Source organism: Sturnira hondurensis, unplaced genomic scaffold (genome assembly GCF_014824575.4).
Source record: "Sturnira hondurensis isolate 20B ecotype Veracruz unplaced genomic scaffold, ASM1482457v3 Scaffold0023817, whole genome shotgun sequence".
NCBI lineage: Eukaryota > Metazoa > Chordata > Mammalia > Chiroptera > Phyllostomidae > Sturnira > Sturnira hondurensis.
The window spans coordinates 6,418,383-6,431,291 of NW_028096448.1; the positions used below are offsets into that span (position 1 = coordinate 6,418,383).

Here is a 12,909-nt window from a genome sequence, read left to right on the forward strand (position 1 = left end):
CTTCCGATCTGAGGGAGTGTGTGGGTGGAGGGGAAGGAAAGGGGAATAGAACAACCGTAATGGTATAATCAATAAAATATATTTTTTTAAAAAGATTTTATTTACTTATTTTTAGACAGAGGGGGAGAGAGCAAGAGAGGGAGAGAAACATCAATGTGTGGTTGTCTCTTGTGTGCCCCCTACTGGGACTTGGATTGCAACCCAAGCATGTTCCCTGAGTGGGAATTGAACCGGCAACCCTTTGGTTTACGGGCCGGCGCTCAATCCACTGAGCTAGCCACACCAGCCAGGGTGCAAAAGTCTGTTTTTAATTAATGTTTTTCAACCTAAGCATTTCTAAATCTGAAATATAGACCCACAATGTGCTCCAGTAGGTTGTTTGGACACCCAAAGCATTAATACAATGTAGTTCACTCATGTGTTGTAGCAAAGCAAACTTTCCCAGAAACTTCTTTTCCCATGGGTGACTACTGCACAGAAGGTACACTCAGCTGGACTTAATGCTCTAAAAACTAGGGACTCATTTCATCCCTAAGGTGAATAAAACAATACCAAGCTTCGTGCTTACAGCTGCTATTTGCTCTCAGATTAGCCTGCTAAAGATGACAGAGGATAGATGCAAGTGGTTTAATTATGTTAAAAAGCTGGTCTTAATAGGAACTACACCCTAGGCAGGGCAGCTACAGGGAGAGCAGCTAAAGGGAGGCCTACCCCTGACCAGTGTGGCTCAGTTTGTTGGGGCTTGTTCCACAGAGCAGGTTGCTGGGTAGAACCCTGGTCAGGGCACACGTCCAGGTTGGAGGTGTGGTCCCCAAGTCAGGCACTTATGAGAGGCAAGCAGTCAATGTTTCTCTTTCACATCGATGTTTCTTTCTCCCCACATTCCCCTTTCTCTAAAAATAAATAAAATATTTTTTTAAAGGGAGGGCTAGTGGAAATTAACTTAGCCCCCAATGGCCTCATCTTGTCTTTTTTTCTACATGCATTTGTCCTCTTGGCTTCCTCCAATTACCTTCAAAGGGTTTGAGAGAGAGAGAGAGAGAGAGAGAGAGAGAGAGAGAGAGAGAGAGTGTGTGTGTGTGTGTGTCTGTGTGTGTCTGTGTATGTCTCTTTCTTCTCTATCTTCCAGTAAGTTATAGCCCCATATTTGAGCTTCCTAATGAAAAAAGGTGGAATATACCACTGAGCACACAGCGGGGGGAGTATCTTCTCTTGTACAAAAAGCCAATAAAAATTACTGCACATGAGGGGAAAAAAAAGTAGAAAAGTAACTTTTATACAAAAGCAATGTTTACACACTCTAATAAAATTACTTCCTTTTCTCAAGAATGCACTGCCACATTCCAATAACCAAGTGACTATCACAAATCAAAGTAGTCTGGCAATGCTTAATATGAAAGAGATATTACTACAATCAAAATATAACCCAGTTTGCACAAATAGCTCATAATAACTGAAAAACGGAATCAAAAGAACTACTTTAAATAATTTTTCTCTGATACCAAGCACTCACTATATTTCCAGAATAGCTACAATAAGTTTATTAAACTTGGTGCCCATTAGGATTGCTGTTCAGGCCAGAGGCTTTGGCAAACGTGAGGCAATATTAAAATCCTCTAAGAAATTATGATAATCTATCCTGTCACTGGATTCTACTTGGCCACTAGCCTCTCAGGGCCTCAGTTCACTAATAAACAAAATGGAAATCAGTTAGAGAATCTTTATTATACCTTCCAACTCTAACTAACGCTCTTGGAAAGAAAAAATAAACAGATTTATCCCAAATGTCAACAATAAATTATTTAGAAGCCTGTGTTGAGGATTCAAGTTATTTGTCAGGATTCAGCATTAGAAAGTAGAGGATTCAATATAAGAAACAGAAGAGGAACTAACAAATATACTCGGACTTGAACTATTCTACAAATGGACTTCCATCATCTATCTTCTACTAATGTGCTAAACTATTTTAACTGTAAAATACAGTTTTTCAAAAATAATAAAATCCAGTTTAAGCTTTTAAGAAAATTCCCAGTGCTTGACTTGGACTGATGAACACATAAAACACTGTACAGATGCTGTGTTGCAAAACTATGCACCTGAAACCTGTATGACTTTGTTACCAGTGTCACCCAATAAATTTCATAAATAAGGGGGAAAAAAGAAAAAAAAAAAACAGAACAATCCCTGTGTAACTCCAAGATCCAGTTAGCACTTTCTTAAATAACAAAATATTGCACTTCATGAACACACTCAAGTATAAGACTCATAATTACAACCAACTATGAAAACATCCTCTAATTAGGAAAATAAGAAACTATTCCAAAGATAGGACAGTATCTTCAATTATACTTGCTTCTGTACAATTTCTATTGTCTGTCAGATTGCCTACAATGTTTAAAAGCACTACTCCTCCATTTTTAATTTTCCAAATATGTAAGTATAAATATATATATATATATATATATATATATATATATATATATATAAAAGAATTTTAAGAGCCTCAAGAAACTCCTAGGACAAACACAGAATAGTGCAATTTGCCTTAATTTGACATATTTAACAAAGTTATCAATTTCTTATTGTTCTCTGCTGATATATACATTAAAATACAATTGATTCTGTATACTGACCTTATAATCTATGATTCTGCTAAACTCATTAAGTTCTGACATGTCTGGAATTTTCTATGTATGTAAGCATACTGTCTATGAATAAAAATAAATTTATCTCCTCAATATGTATGCCTTATGTTTCCTTTTTCTGGTGTTGGATAGGACCTATGGTACATGTAACAGAACCAGTGATGGCAGATCCAACCAAAACAAACTTGAAAAAGAACAAAGCTGGAGGGCTCCTATTACCTGATTTCAAGACTTACTGTAAATCTATACTAATCAAGACAGTTTAGTGTTGGCAAAAGGTTCAACACACAGATAGATGGAAAATATAAAGTCTAGAAATGGATCACAATATGGTCAACTATTTTTGACAAAGGTGTAAAGGCAATTCAATGAGAAAAATATAGTCTTTTCACAACAAATGGTATTGAACTAAAGAAACTGGACATTCATTATGTTAAAAAAATGAATCCTGAGCCATACTTCATGTCACATACATAAATTAACTCAAATGATTCACAGGCCTAAATTCAAAACTAAAACTACAAAGCTTTTACAAGAAAAGAAAACATAAGAGAAAATCTCCATGACTATGGGTCAAGCAAGAATGTCTTCCATACTACATCAAAAGCATGAACCAAGACAACAAAAACCCCAGAATATATTGAATATTATCAAAAGAAAAATTCTCAGTCCTGGCTGGTGTGGCTCAGTGGATTAAGCGCAGGCCTGCGAACCATGGGATTGTAGTTCAATTCCCAGTCAGGGCACACGATTGGGTTGCAGGCTGGTTCCCTGCAAGCCATTTCCCAGCAGGGACGCACAAAAGGCAACCATACATTGATGTTTCTCTCCCTCTCTCCTTCCCCTCTAAAAATAAATAAATAAATAAAATCTTTAAAAAAGAAATATTCTTGCCCTAGCTGGTGGAGCTCAGTGGATTGAGCACTGGCCTGCAAGCTGAAGGGCTGCGGGTTTTGATTCCCAGTCAGGGCACGTGCCTGGGTTGTGGACCAGGTCCCCAGTGGGGGGCTTGTGAGGGGCAGCCACACACTGATGTTTCTCTCCCTCTCTTTCTCCTTCCCTTCCCCCCTCTCTCAAAATACATAAATAAAATCTTTAAAAGAAAAGAGAAGCCCTGGCTGGTGTAGCTCAGTGGATTGAGCGCGGGCCTGCGAACCAGAGGATCGCGGTTCGATTCCCAGTCAGGGCACATGCCTGGGTTGGGGTTGTAATCCAGTTCTCTGCAGGCCAACTCCCCGCAGGGGACCCACAAAAGGCAATCATACATTGATGTTTCTCTCCCTCTCTCCTTCCCCTCTAAAGATAAGTAAATAAATTAAATAAAATAAAAAAAAGAAAAGAGAAAAATTCTCTTCAAAAGACATTGTTAAGACAACCAAGAGAAAGGATAAAAATATTTATAAAACACCCATCTAATAAAAGACTTATACACTGAATAACAAACTCTTCAAGCTCATTAATATGAAAACAACCATATTTTTAAAAAGACAAAAGATCTGAGCAGGTATTTCACCAAAGAAGATATACTGATGGCAAATAAGCACATGAAAAGATTCTCAATGTCATTATGAAGCAGGGGGGGAAAAAAAACCCCACAGCAAGTTGGAGTTGGCACTACTGCCTATTATAGAATGGCTAAAACAAAAAACAGAAAAGAAAAAAAAGCCAATGACCAACAAGTGCTGGCCAGAATGCCCTTCCATTATTGGGCAAAATGCAAAGTGGTATCAGCCACTCTGCAAAACAGTTTGGCAATTTATTATAAAGTTTAATGTTTACCATATGATCATATGAGCCAGCAGTCAGACCTCTGGGTATTTACCCAAGAGAAATGAAAATTAATGTTCATACAAAATGTTCACAGCAGCTTTATTCACAATCGCCGAAAATTAGAAATAACCCAAGTGTCCTCCCACTGGTATATGCAAAAATACAGATTGATCTCATGCATCTAAGTAAAACCAACAGACTCAGATGATACTATATAATTAAATTTATATGACACTCTGGGAAAACCAAAACTACAGAGAAATAAAACAGATCAGTGGTTGCCAGAGGGTGGAAGTAGGAAGAATGGTTGACTATAGAGATGCACAAGGTAAAAGTTTGGGGTGATGAAAATGTTTGCTCAATATTTTGATTACAGAAAGTTATACAACTAGATGTATTTTGTCAAAATTCAAATAAAAAATTTTATTATAGCCCTGGCTGGTGTAGCTCAGTGAATTGAGCACAGGCCTGGGAACCAAAGGATCACAGTTCGACTCCCAGTCAGGGCACATGCCTGGGCTGCAGGCCAGTTCCCTGCAGGGGATGCATGACAGGCAACCATACATTGATATTTCTCTCCCTCTCTCCTTCCCTTCTCCTCTAAAGATAAATAAATAAAATCTTTAATAAAAAAATTTTACTATATATATAATTTACATCTCAATTTTTTTAAAAAAGGAATTAATCACTACACTTTGTATAAAGATGCAAACATAAATTTAACAAAATGTTTGCTTAGGTTTAAAATAATATTCACACAGTTCCTAAGTGAAAAGATTGTATTATACACATCTATCATTTTATCAAAAAATAACTGAACCAAAATCATATTTGAATGTCAAGTTCTTTAACAAAACAAACAAAAAGAATTTCAGGTTAAAAAACCTTCTCTTATTCAAACCAACCTGATATGGTGTGTTTTGTAGTTTAGGCTGTCTCGCCGCACCTGCTGCCCCACCATACGTTGTTTTTCCAGGGTAAAAAGGAGAATCTCCAAGCTGACTTGTTTTAAGGATTGAAGAACTCCCAAGTGACTACACAGAAATACAATGATAGATTGTAAGCAATAAACATTCAAATCTAATGTGATTAAATCAACTCTAATTAGTACTCACAGGGGAAAGTGTTCCAAAGGCAGACAAGTTGAATGCTGGTTTTTTTGAGTTGGTGGCAGTGTGCTGTGAGAGTGAATGGGATCGTTCAGCCTCTGGGGACCACAGCGGGGGCACCGAAGTATTCTTTGAAACAGTTATATCTGAAGCAAAAATACATAATGGATAATAACGGAATTAATTACAAGACTCTAGATTTTTATAAATAGTAAATAAAATTAAAACTAAGCCAGAAAAAAACTACCCCTTGAAGTTTAATTTTACTACCAAAATTATTTACTACCAAATGCCAAGAACACCTTTATCAGAAGCTCTTGAAGAAAATCCACTGGTAGTTGAGATGTTATCATCATCATGCTGAGAGGTAGAATCTTTAATTTCCTTCACAAGGGAAAATCCAGAACTGCTAATTGGGAATGCCGAGGACGTGGAGGGCTGACAGTGTAGAGGAGGAGATTCCAAAGTGGAGAAATTCAGGTGGCTCCGATGAAGAGAAGGCCTTGTTAACACATCTGGATAATTTGAAGCAGTGCTAGTTGTTGAGGGTTCTTAAAAGGGAAGTATTAACATTATGAATATATAACTTAGAAAAAGCAAAACACCATCACAACAAAATGCTGTTTATACTTTGGGAAAACATACTACATAATATAGTTTAATTCAAACCACTGAGGCCTCCCAGTTAAAATATTCTTTAGCCAAACACGGTGTCCACTAACTTAATTCACCTAACATAGTGTCAAAATATATTTCACTCTTCACATACCAATTTCAAAAGTGCACGGTTCTTGATTTTCCTTGAAGTGATACCAGTATAAAAAGTCATAAAATAAAATCAAAGTTGCATAATAAAATCACAAAACAAGACGGATAAAAAGGGTAAGTCTATCCCTCTTGATACAACCACTATTAGATCTGTGTGTGCTCCCAGATAATTCACAGTAGTCCCCCTTTATCCAAGACCCACTGTGGATGCCTCAAAGGGCAAACAGCATTAAACCCTATATATACTATGTATTTTCTACATATATACTTTTAACCGAGTTTACTTCTTAAGTTAGGCACAGTAAAAGATTAACAACAATAATAAGATACAATAATTATAACATATTATAATAAAAGTTATGGAATGAGGGCATTCGTTTCGAGGGAACACCTTGCTCAAGTCTTAGTATAAAGGCTCAGAGCTTTCTGGCACAACATGCTGTCATCACACAGAACATGTATTCTGTTCATGTCTTTCATCCACAACTTCCATCTTAACTGAGCTCTGTGGCTACGACTTTTGAAAGCACAAAAGTTACACAAAAGATGTGATGGCAAAAATATCAAAGAAATTTTTTCTTCACAGTTTCTTAGATAAAAGATTCATTCTTACAATAAACCTTAGCGACCTCAGCATGATATCTTTCTCTTTTTCACTTAAAGAAGCAATTTCCAGCTGCTCTTTGGCATTATAAACACTGCTACAGTTTGGGGGCCACTCAGTAAAATAAGGGTTACTTGAACATAAGCACTGCTATACTGTCAGTATGACAACCAGTGACTAACGGGTGGGGAGCATGTAGCTGTTTGACAAAAGGATGATTCACATCCCAGAGAGGACAATGCAGGACAGCACAAAATCTCACCATGCTACACAGAACGGCACACAATTCAAAAGTTAGGAATTATTTATTTCTGGAATTTTTAATTAGTATTTTAAGACTGCACATGACTACAGGTAACTGAAAGCACAGAAAGTGAACACTGGACAAGGGAAGACAGAGCCACTGTATGTGAATGAATACACAAATAAGTTTTGCCTAAACCATGATGGTGCTTATGCATCCAGTTCCGTGACTTTTTTCATTTACCAGTGTAATTTTGTCTCTATACACAAAGCATTCTCCTTAAAGACCCACTGTATTGTATCATACTGTTTTAGTGACTATTTTCCCAATACTCCATCAAACATGTATGCACTTATACCTGCACACTTTTAAAAGTATTCTTTTGGATAAATCTATGATTCCTTAAGTATGTAAGAGAGAAATTATTAAACAAATATTTCTAAGCAATCCATTAAAAAGTCTGATTCTGTAAGTCTAAAGATAGGCTTATAAAACACCTTAAGTAGTTGGACATATCCTGGGAATCAACAGGATACAAAATTTTGTGTGAAACTGCTGTCATACCGGATCAGAGTGCACACTCTTTTTTTCTTATGATACTGTGATCCAAAGACTTCATGTCAGGTTATACTCCCACAAAAAGCAAGTAACAAGGTACATTTTCCCCATATTGTCACTGGATATTAACTGTTTCTGATTTCTGTCAACTTAATATATCAAATGACATTACTATTTGATTTGCATTTATTTAAGTAAGATACTGAACATCCTCTCCATTCATTGGTAATTTATATTTCTTCTTTTATTAATTGCTTATTGATAAGATTAATAAAACCTAATTTCTTTTTGATCAGTAAGATCAGTATAATATTATCTTAAATATTACAAATAATTTTCACTATTGGTGGAACCCATTCACATTCCTGATTTTTTTAATCTTATTTTTCAATTACAACTAACATACAATATATTACTTTCAGGTGTACAAACCAGTGGCTGTACATTGTATAAGGTACCAAGTGATCATCCTGATAAATCTCATACCTGACACCATACAGAGTTCTCAGAATATTACTGACTATACTCCCCATACTGTACTTCACAACTCTATGTATGACTCTTCTGAAACACCCAATTTGTACTTCTTAATCCCTTCACCTTTTTCACCTGACCCCTCTCACTCATGGCAGCTCTCAAAATGTTCTCAGTATTTATGAGCCTATTTCTGTTCTACTTATTCATTTCTTTTGTTTTTTAGATTCGATTGTTCATAAATATGTATTTACTGCCACTTTAGTATTCATATTTTTTATCTTTTTTCCCTTCCTCTTCTTCTTAAAGAGGACCCTTTAACATTTCACATAATAGCAGTTTGGTGGTGATGAACTCCTTTAGCTTCTTCTGGTCTGGGAAGCTCTTTATCTGTCCTTTGATTCTAAATGATAGTTTTGTTGTGTAGAGTAATCTTGGTTGTAGGTCCTTGCTTTCCATCACTTTGAATTCTTCTTGCCAATCCCTTCTGGCCTACAAAGTTTCTGCTGAGAAATCAGCTGCCAGTCTTATTTATGGGAGCTCCCTTGTTCTCTGGGGAGAAGAGAGGAAAGGCCCTAGGAGGAGGTTGCCCGAGGCAATGGTAAACAGTCTAGGATGGGATTGGTTATGAAGCTGAATGCTTCCAGTATGCATGGAATTATGGGTCAGAATATTTAAACTGAAGGGCAAAGACTGCGGCTCTCTCTTCTCTTCCTCAAGGATGCCTGGATGAATGTGCTATAGCTGCCTCCTTTTTCCAAAGGACAGAATATTAAATGGGAGAGGAACTCAAGTGCATCTTAGGACTGGCCTGGCCTGGCAGAAGATGTCAGGGTTATTTTTCTTTGTGCGTTCTAGAGTGGATGGGCTCTGAGGCAGATGCCTGTCACTCTTCCAAAATTATGTAACTTTTGTATCTTATGTTATTTTAGTTTGTAAACTAATCTTACAGAAACAGGGTAATTAAAAACTAACAAGAAGAATGATAGTAGAACCCAAGAGCTAAAGATTTCATCCTTAATTGATAGGCTTAAGTGATTAAAGCTGGAACTTAAGAGTTCAAGATTTTAGCCTTAGTTCACAGGTTCAAGTGACTAATGCCTGTAGAAAGCTGTTAGCTTTTGAATCAAGACTCCTTCCCTTTATCACCAAATCACTGCCTCCAGAATTTTGCCTAGAGGGTGGCCACAGGCAGCAAGACCCTACTTGCTCTTAGGTAGCTAACTGCTTTCTTCTGCTTTTAAGATTCTCTCTGTCTTTAACATTATGCATTTTAGCCCAGGCTGGTGTGGCTCAGTGGATTGAGTGCCCGCCTGCAAACCAGAGGGTCACCGGTTTGATTCCCAGTCAGGACACGTTCCTGGGTTGCAGGCCAGGACCCCACTGGGGGGTGCGAGAGAGGCGACCACACACTACTGTTTCTTTCCCTCTGCCTAAAAATAAATAAATAAATAAACAGTATGCATTTTAATTAAGATGTGTCTTGGAGTCATTCCCTCTGGGTTCATCTTGTTTGGGACTCTCTGTGCCTCTGGACTTCTGTGTCTGTTTCCTTCACCAAGTTTGGGACGTTTTCTGTCATGATTCTCTCAACTGGGTTTTCAATTTCTTGCTCTCTTTTTCTGGCTGAGTGAGATGGAGGGCTTTTGGAGCCCCAGACAGTTCCTCTTAAAGGACCCGCACACAGATGCTTATGCTTGAAGTAGTTCTGGAGGCTCCTTACACCAATTTCATTGGTTTTGGATTCTTTTGTCCTTGCAGTTCTGATTGGGCATTTTTTGCTTCCTTATATTCCAGATTGCTAATTAATTTGATTTTCAACTTCATCTACTCCACTACTGATTCCCTATGAATTATTCTTCACTTCAGTTAGTGTATCCTTCATTTCTGACTAATTTTTTTTGGTATGGTTTCCATATCCTTTTTTACGCTACTGAAATTCTAAGTTCATCGAGTATCCTTATAACCAGTGTTTTGAACTCTGCATCTACTAGATTGTTTGTCCCTATTTTGTTTAGTTCTTTTTCTGGAGTTTTGTTTTATTCTTTCATTTGGTACATGTTTTTTGCCTCCTCATTTTGGCAGCCTCCTTGTTTGTTTCTTTGTATTAGGTTCAGCTGCTTTGTGTCCCAGGCTTAGTAAAGTGGCCTTACATAGTAGGTGTCCTGTAGGGTCCAGTGGCAAAGGCTCCCTGAACACCCAAACTGGACACCCTAGGTTCTACCTCTGGGATGTGTACACCCTTCTGTTGAACCTTGACTGATGTTAGCACATCATGTGTGCTTAGACTTAAAGGTTTACCCCCAAGTCTATTAGCTGTAAGGATTGCCTGCAACCACCAACCAACTTGAACCATCAGCTGTGCAAGGGCCTACCACACAGAGCAGGACTTACTTCAGTGGGGCTCTGGTGCTCAAGGAGTCCACCCCTTGAGTGTGTCACTTGTGGAGGTGGTTAGTTGGTGCTTCGACATGGTCTGAGGCTGTTCACTAGGTGCGCTGACTCTGAGGCCTCATGGGAGATACAGGTCAGCTACCATCTCTGTGTGTTCTAGCCAGGTCCACCCAGCACCAGCTACAAAGCAATCTGTAGATGGCTGCTAACTTGTGCTGGACTTGGAGGTGCCCAGGAGAGGCCATACTGCAAACCAAGGCTGGCTGCTGCAAATGTAGGGCTTTGTCGACTCAGCAAAAGGCACAAGGCATGCTGGGGCCAGATACTGCTTTCTTAAAGACACTTCGGGGGAAGCCTGAAGCAAGAAGCAAGAAGCAAGAACCAAGATAGGCCATTCCTATGAAAAAGCCATGGGAAACAGCTTGGGTGTACTCTCAAAAGTTGGGCAGGGTAGGGTCTTCAGGGAATCACTAGGGCAGAGCAAACAGTGATAGCATAGCCAAGCCTACCTTACAGATTCTCAGAATGCAATATCCAAAAAAGCTGGCTACACAGTACACTGTAGAGTTCAGTATTAGTTGTTTACACCTTTGTGATCGCACGCCTGACTGGGAGTCACATCACAAGAGTGTACTACCACACTTGCTAGCTCATAAAAAATATCTACTTAATGTGTCCAGCTTTCTCACCATTGTAAGGTCAAAAATTTTAAGCTGAATGATTTTAGTCAAGTAGGGGACTATCTGCACTACATTCCAAGAGACTTCCCCACTTTCCCCAATAATGTATCTAGTTTTTTAAAATACTATAGCTTTAATATATCTAGTTTTTTTTTAAATACTGTAGCTTTAGAATACATTCGATGGCTGTAAAAGTTACTACAAACTACCCCACATTCCCATTCTTTTTCAGAATTTCTCTATTCATTGTCAGGTGTATGTATGTTCAAGATTTTTAGAAACCTTTGTCAAGTTTCCAAAAAATTCTTCCAGTTAGGTTGAAATAACAGGACTTCCAGATTAGCTCTTCTACTATAACTAACTATAAAACTGGGTAAATAAATAAATGGATAAAATACATGAAACAACAGCTTTCAGACAACAGAAAATAGCATGTGCACACTCCAAAGAAAACCCTCACAAACTGAACTATTACTACCTAGCACACTATCTGGGAAAATTTTCAGAACTGACACAGAGAGCTGAAGTCCAAGCAAAATACATCAGGCAGAAATGAAAATTAAAGGCGTTGGTTAATAGAAAACAGGCCTCTAGAAGATCACATGGGAGTATCCAGAGAGTGAATGAGCTATACACACAGAACGAGACCACCTAAGCAAATAGCAACTGCTACAGAGATCAGAAAACAGATACTAAAAGGTGAGCGGTGCTTGGGAACAAAGCAGTGCTGAGAACAATGAAGTCCCCTGGCTGCCAGAATTTAGAGATCCCTTCTTAAATTCCTGGCACTCAGTTGAGATAGCAAAGAAGCTTCCCCTTGGGACTATGGATCAGGTCCTAGAATAAGTAAGACCTACTGTACATTCATCCTTAAAAGGCCACAAGAGAGACAGAGTTGGGAATCGGGAAGCTAAGTCCCACCACTTTAGCGGACTTGGAAACACCTTGGACTTTCAACAGATATACATTACTAAAGCATAAAACTAAGCCTAAAAAGTTCAAAATGACCACTCAGTGACAACTGCCTGCTAAAACAAGAATCAATTACTCTTCAGAAGACGACAACAGAATACAGAATCTCTCCATATATTATACAAGATGACAATATTTAGTGAAAAAAATCTGATATACATAAAAAAAAAGAAAACTGTGATCCACAGTGAGTACAAAAAGTAGTCAACAGAAATCGACCGCAAGACAACCAAGGTCTTGTACTTAAGAAAAGATTTAAAATGGGCAATTCAGTCCAAAATTCCTAACAGACCTGTTAAAATTATTTGACTAGAATCACACTCACTGGGGAGAGTTAATTGAGGGATGCAAGAAATCATTCATCTTTAAGAACCGGTTATATAATTTAGCATGTTAATAGAGTAAATTGAATATAGAGCCCAAAAATAAACCCTCGCATAAACGGACAAACAATTTTTAACAGGGATACCAAGACCCCACTCAGTGGGACAAGGACAGTCTCTTCAACATATGGTATTAGGAAAAATGAATATCCATATACAGAAGAATAAAACTGGACCCTTGTCTTATACAATATATACCAAAAATAACTCAAAATGAATTAAAAACCTAAACATAACCACCAAAACTTTTATAAAACTCCTACAAGAAAACAAAAGGAGAAAAGCTTCATGACACTGGTCCTGACAAT

At 37.9% G+C, this 12,909-nt stretch overlaps 1 protein-coding gene across 4 annotated transcripts in view; it reads right to left on the reverse strand.

Moving 5' to 3' along the window:
* NUP153 (nucleoporin 153) overlaps positions 1-12,909 on the reverse strand; it is an 81,579-nt gene that overhangs the window by 48,461 nt on the left and 20,209 nt on the right. For all 4 annotated transcript variants that reach the window (XM_037037937.1, XM_037037938.1, XM_037037940.1 and 1 more), the window contains exons 3-5: positions 5,827-6,075; positions 5,531-5,670; positions 5,321-5,449 (exon numbers count right to left, since the gene is read on the reverse strand). In XM_037037937.1, the coding sequence (XP_036893832.1) occupies positions 5,321-5,449; positions 5,531-5,670; positions 5,827-6,075 (518 nt within the window). The remainder of the gene's footprint in view (positions 1-5,320; positions 5,450-5,530; positions 5,671-5,826; positions 6,076-12,909) is intronic.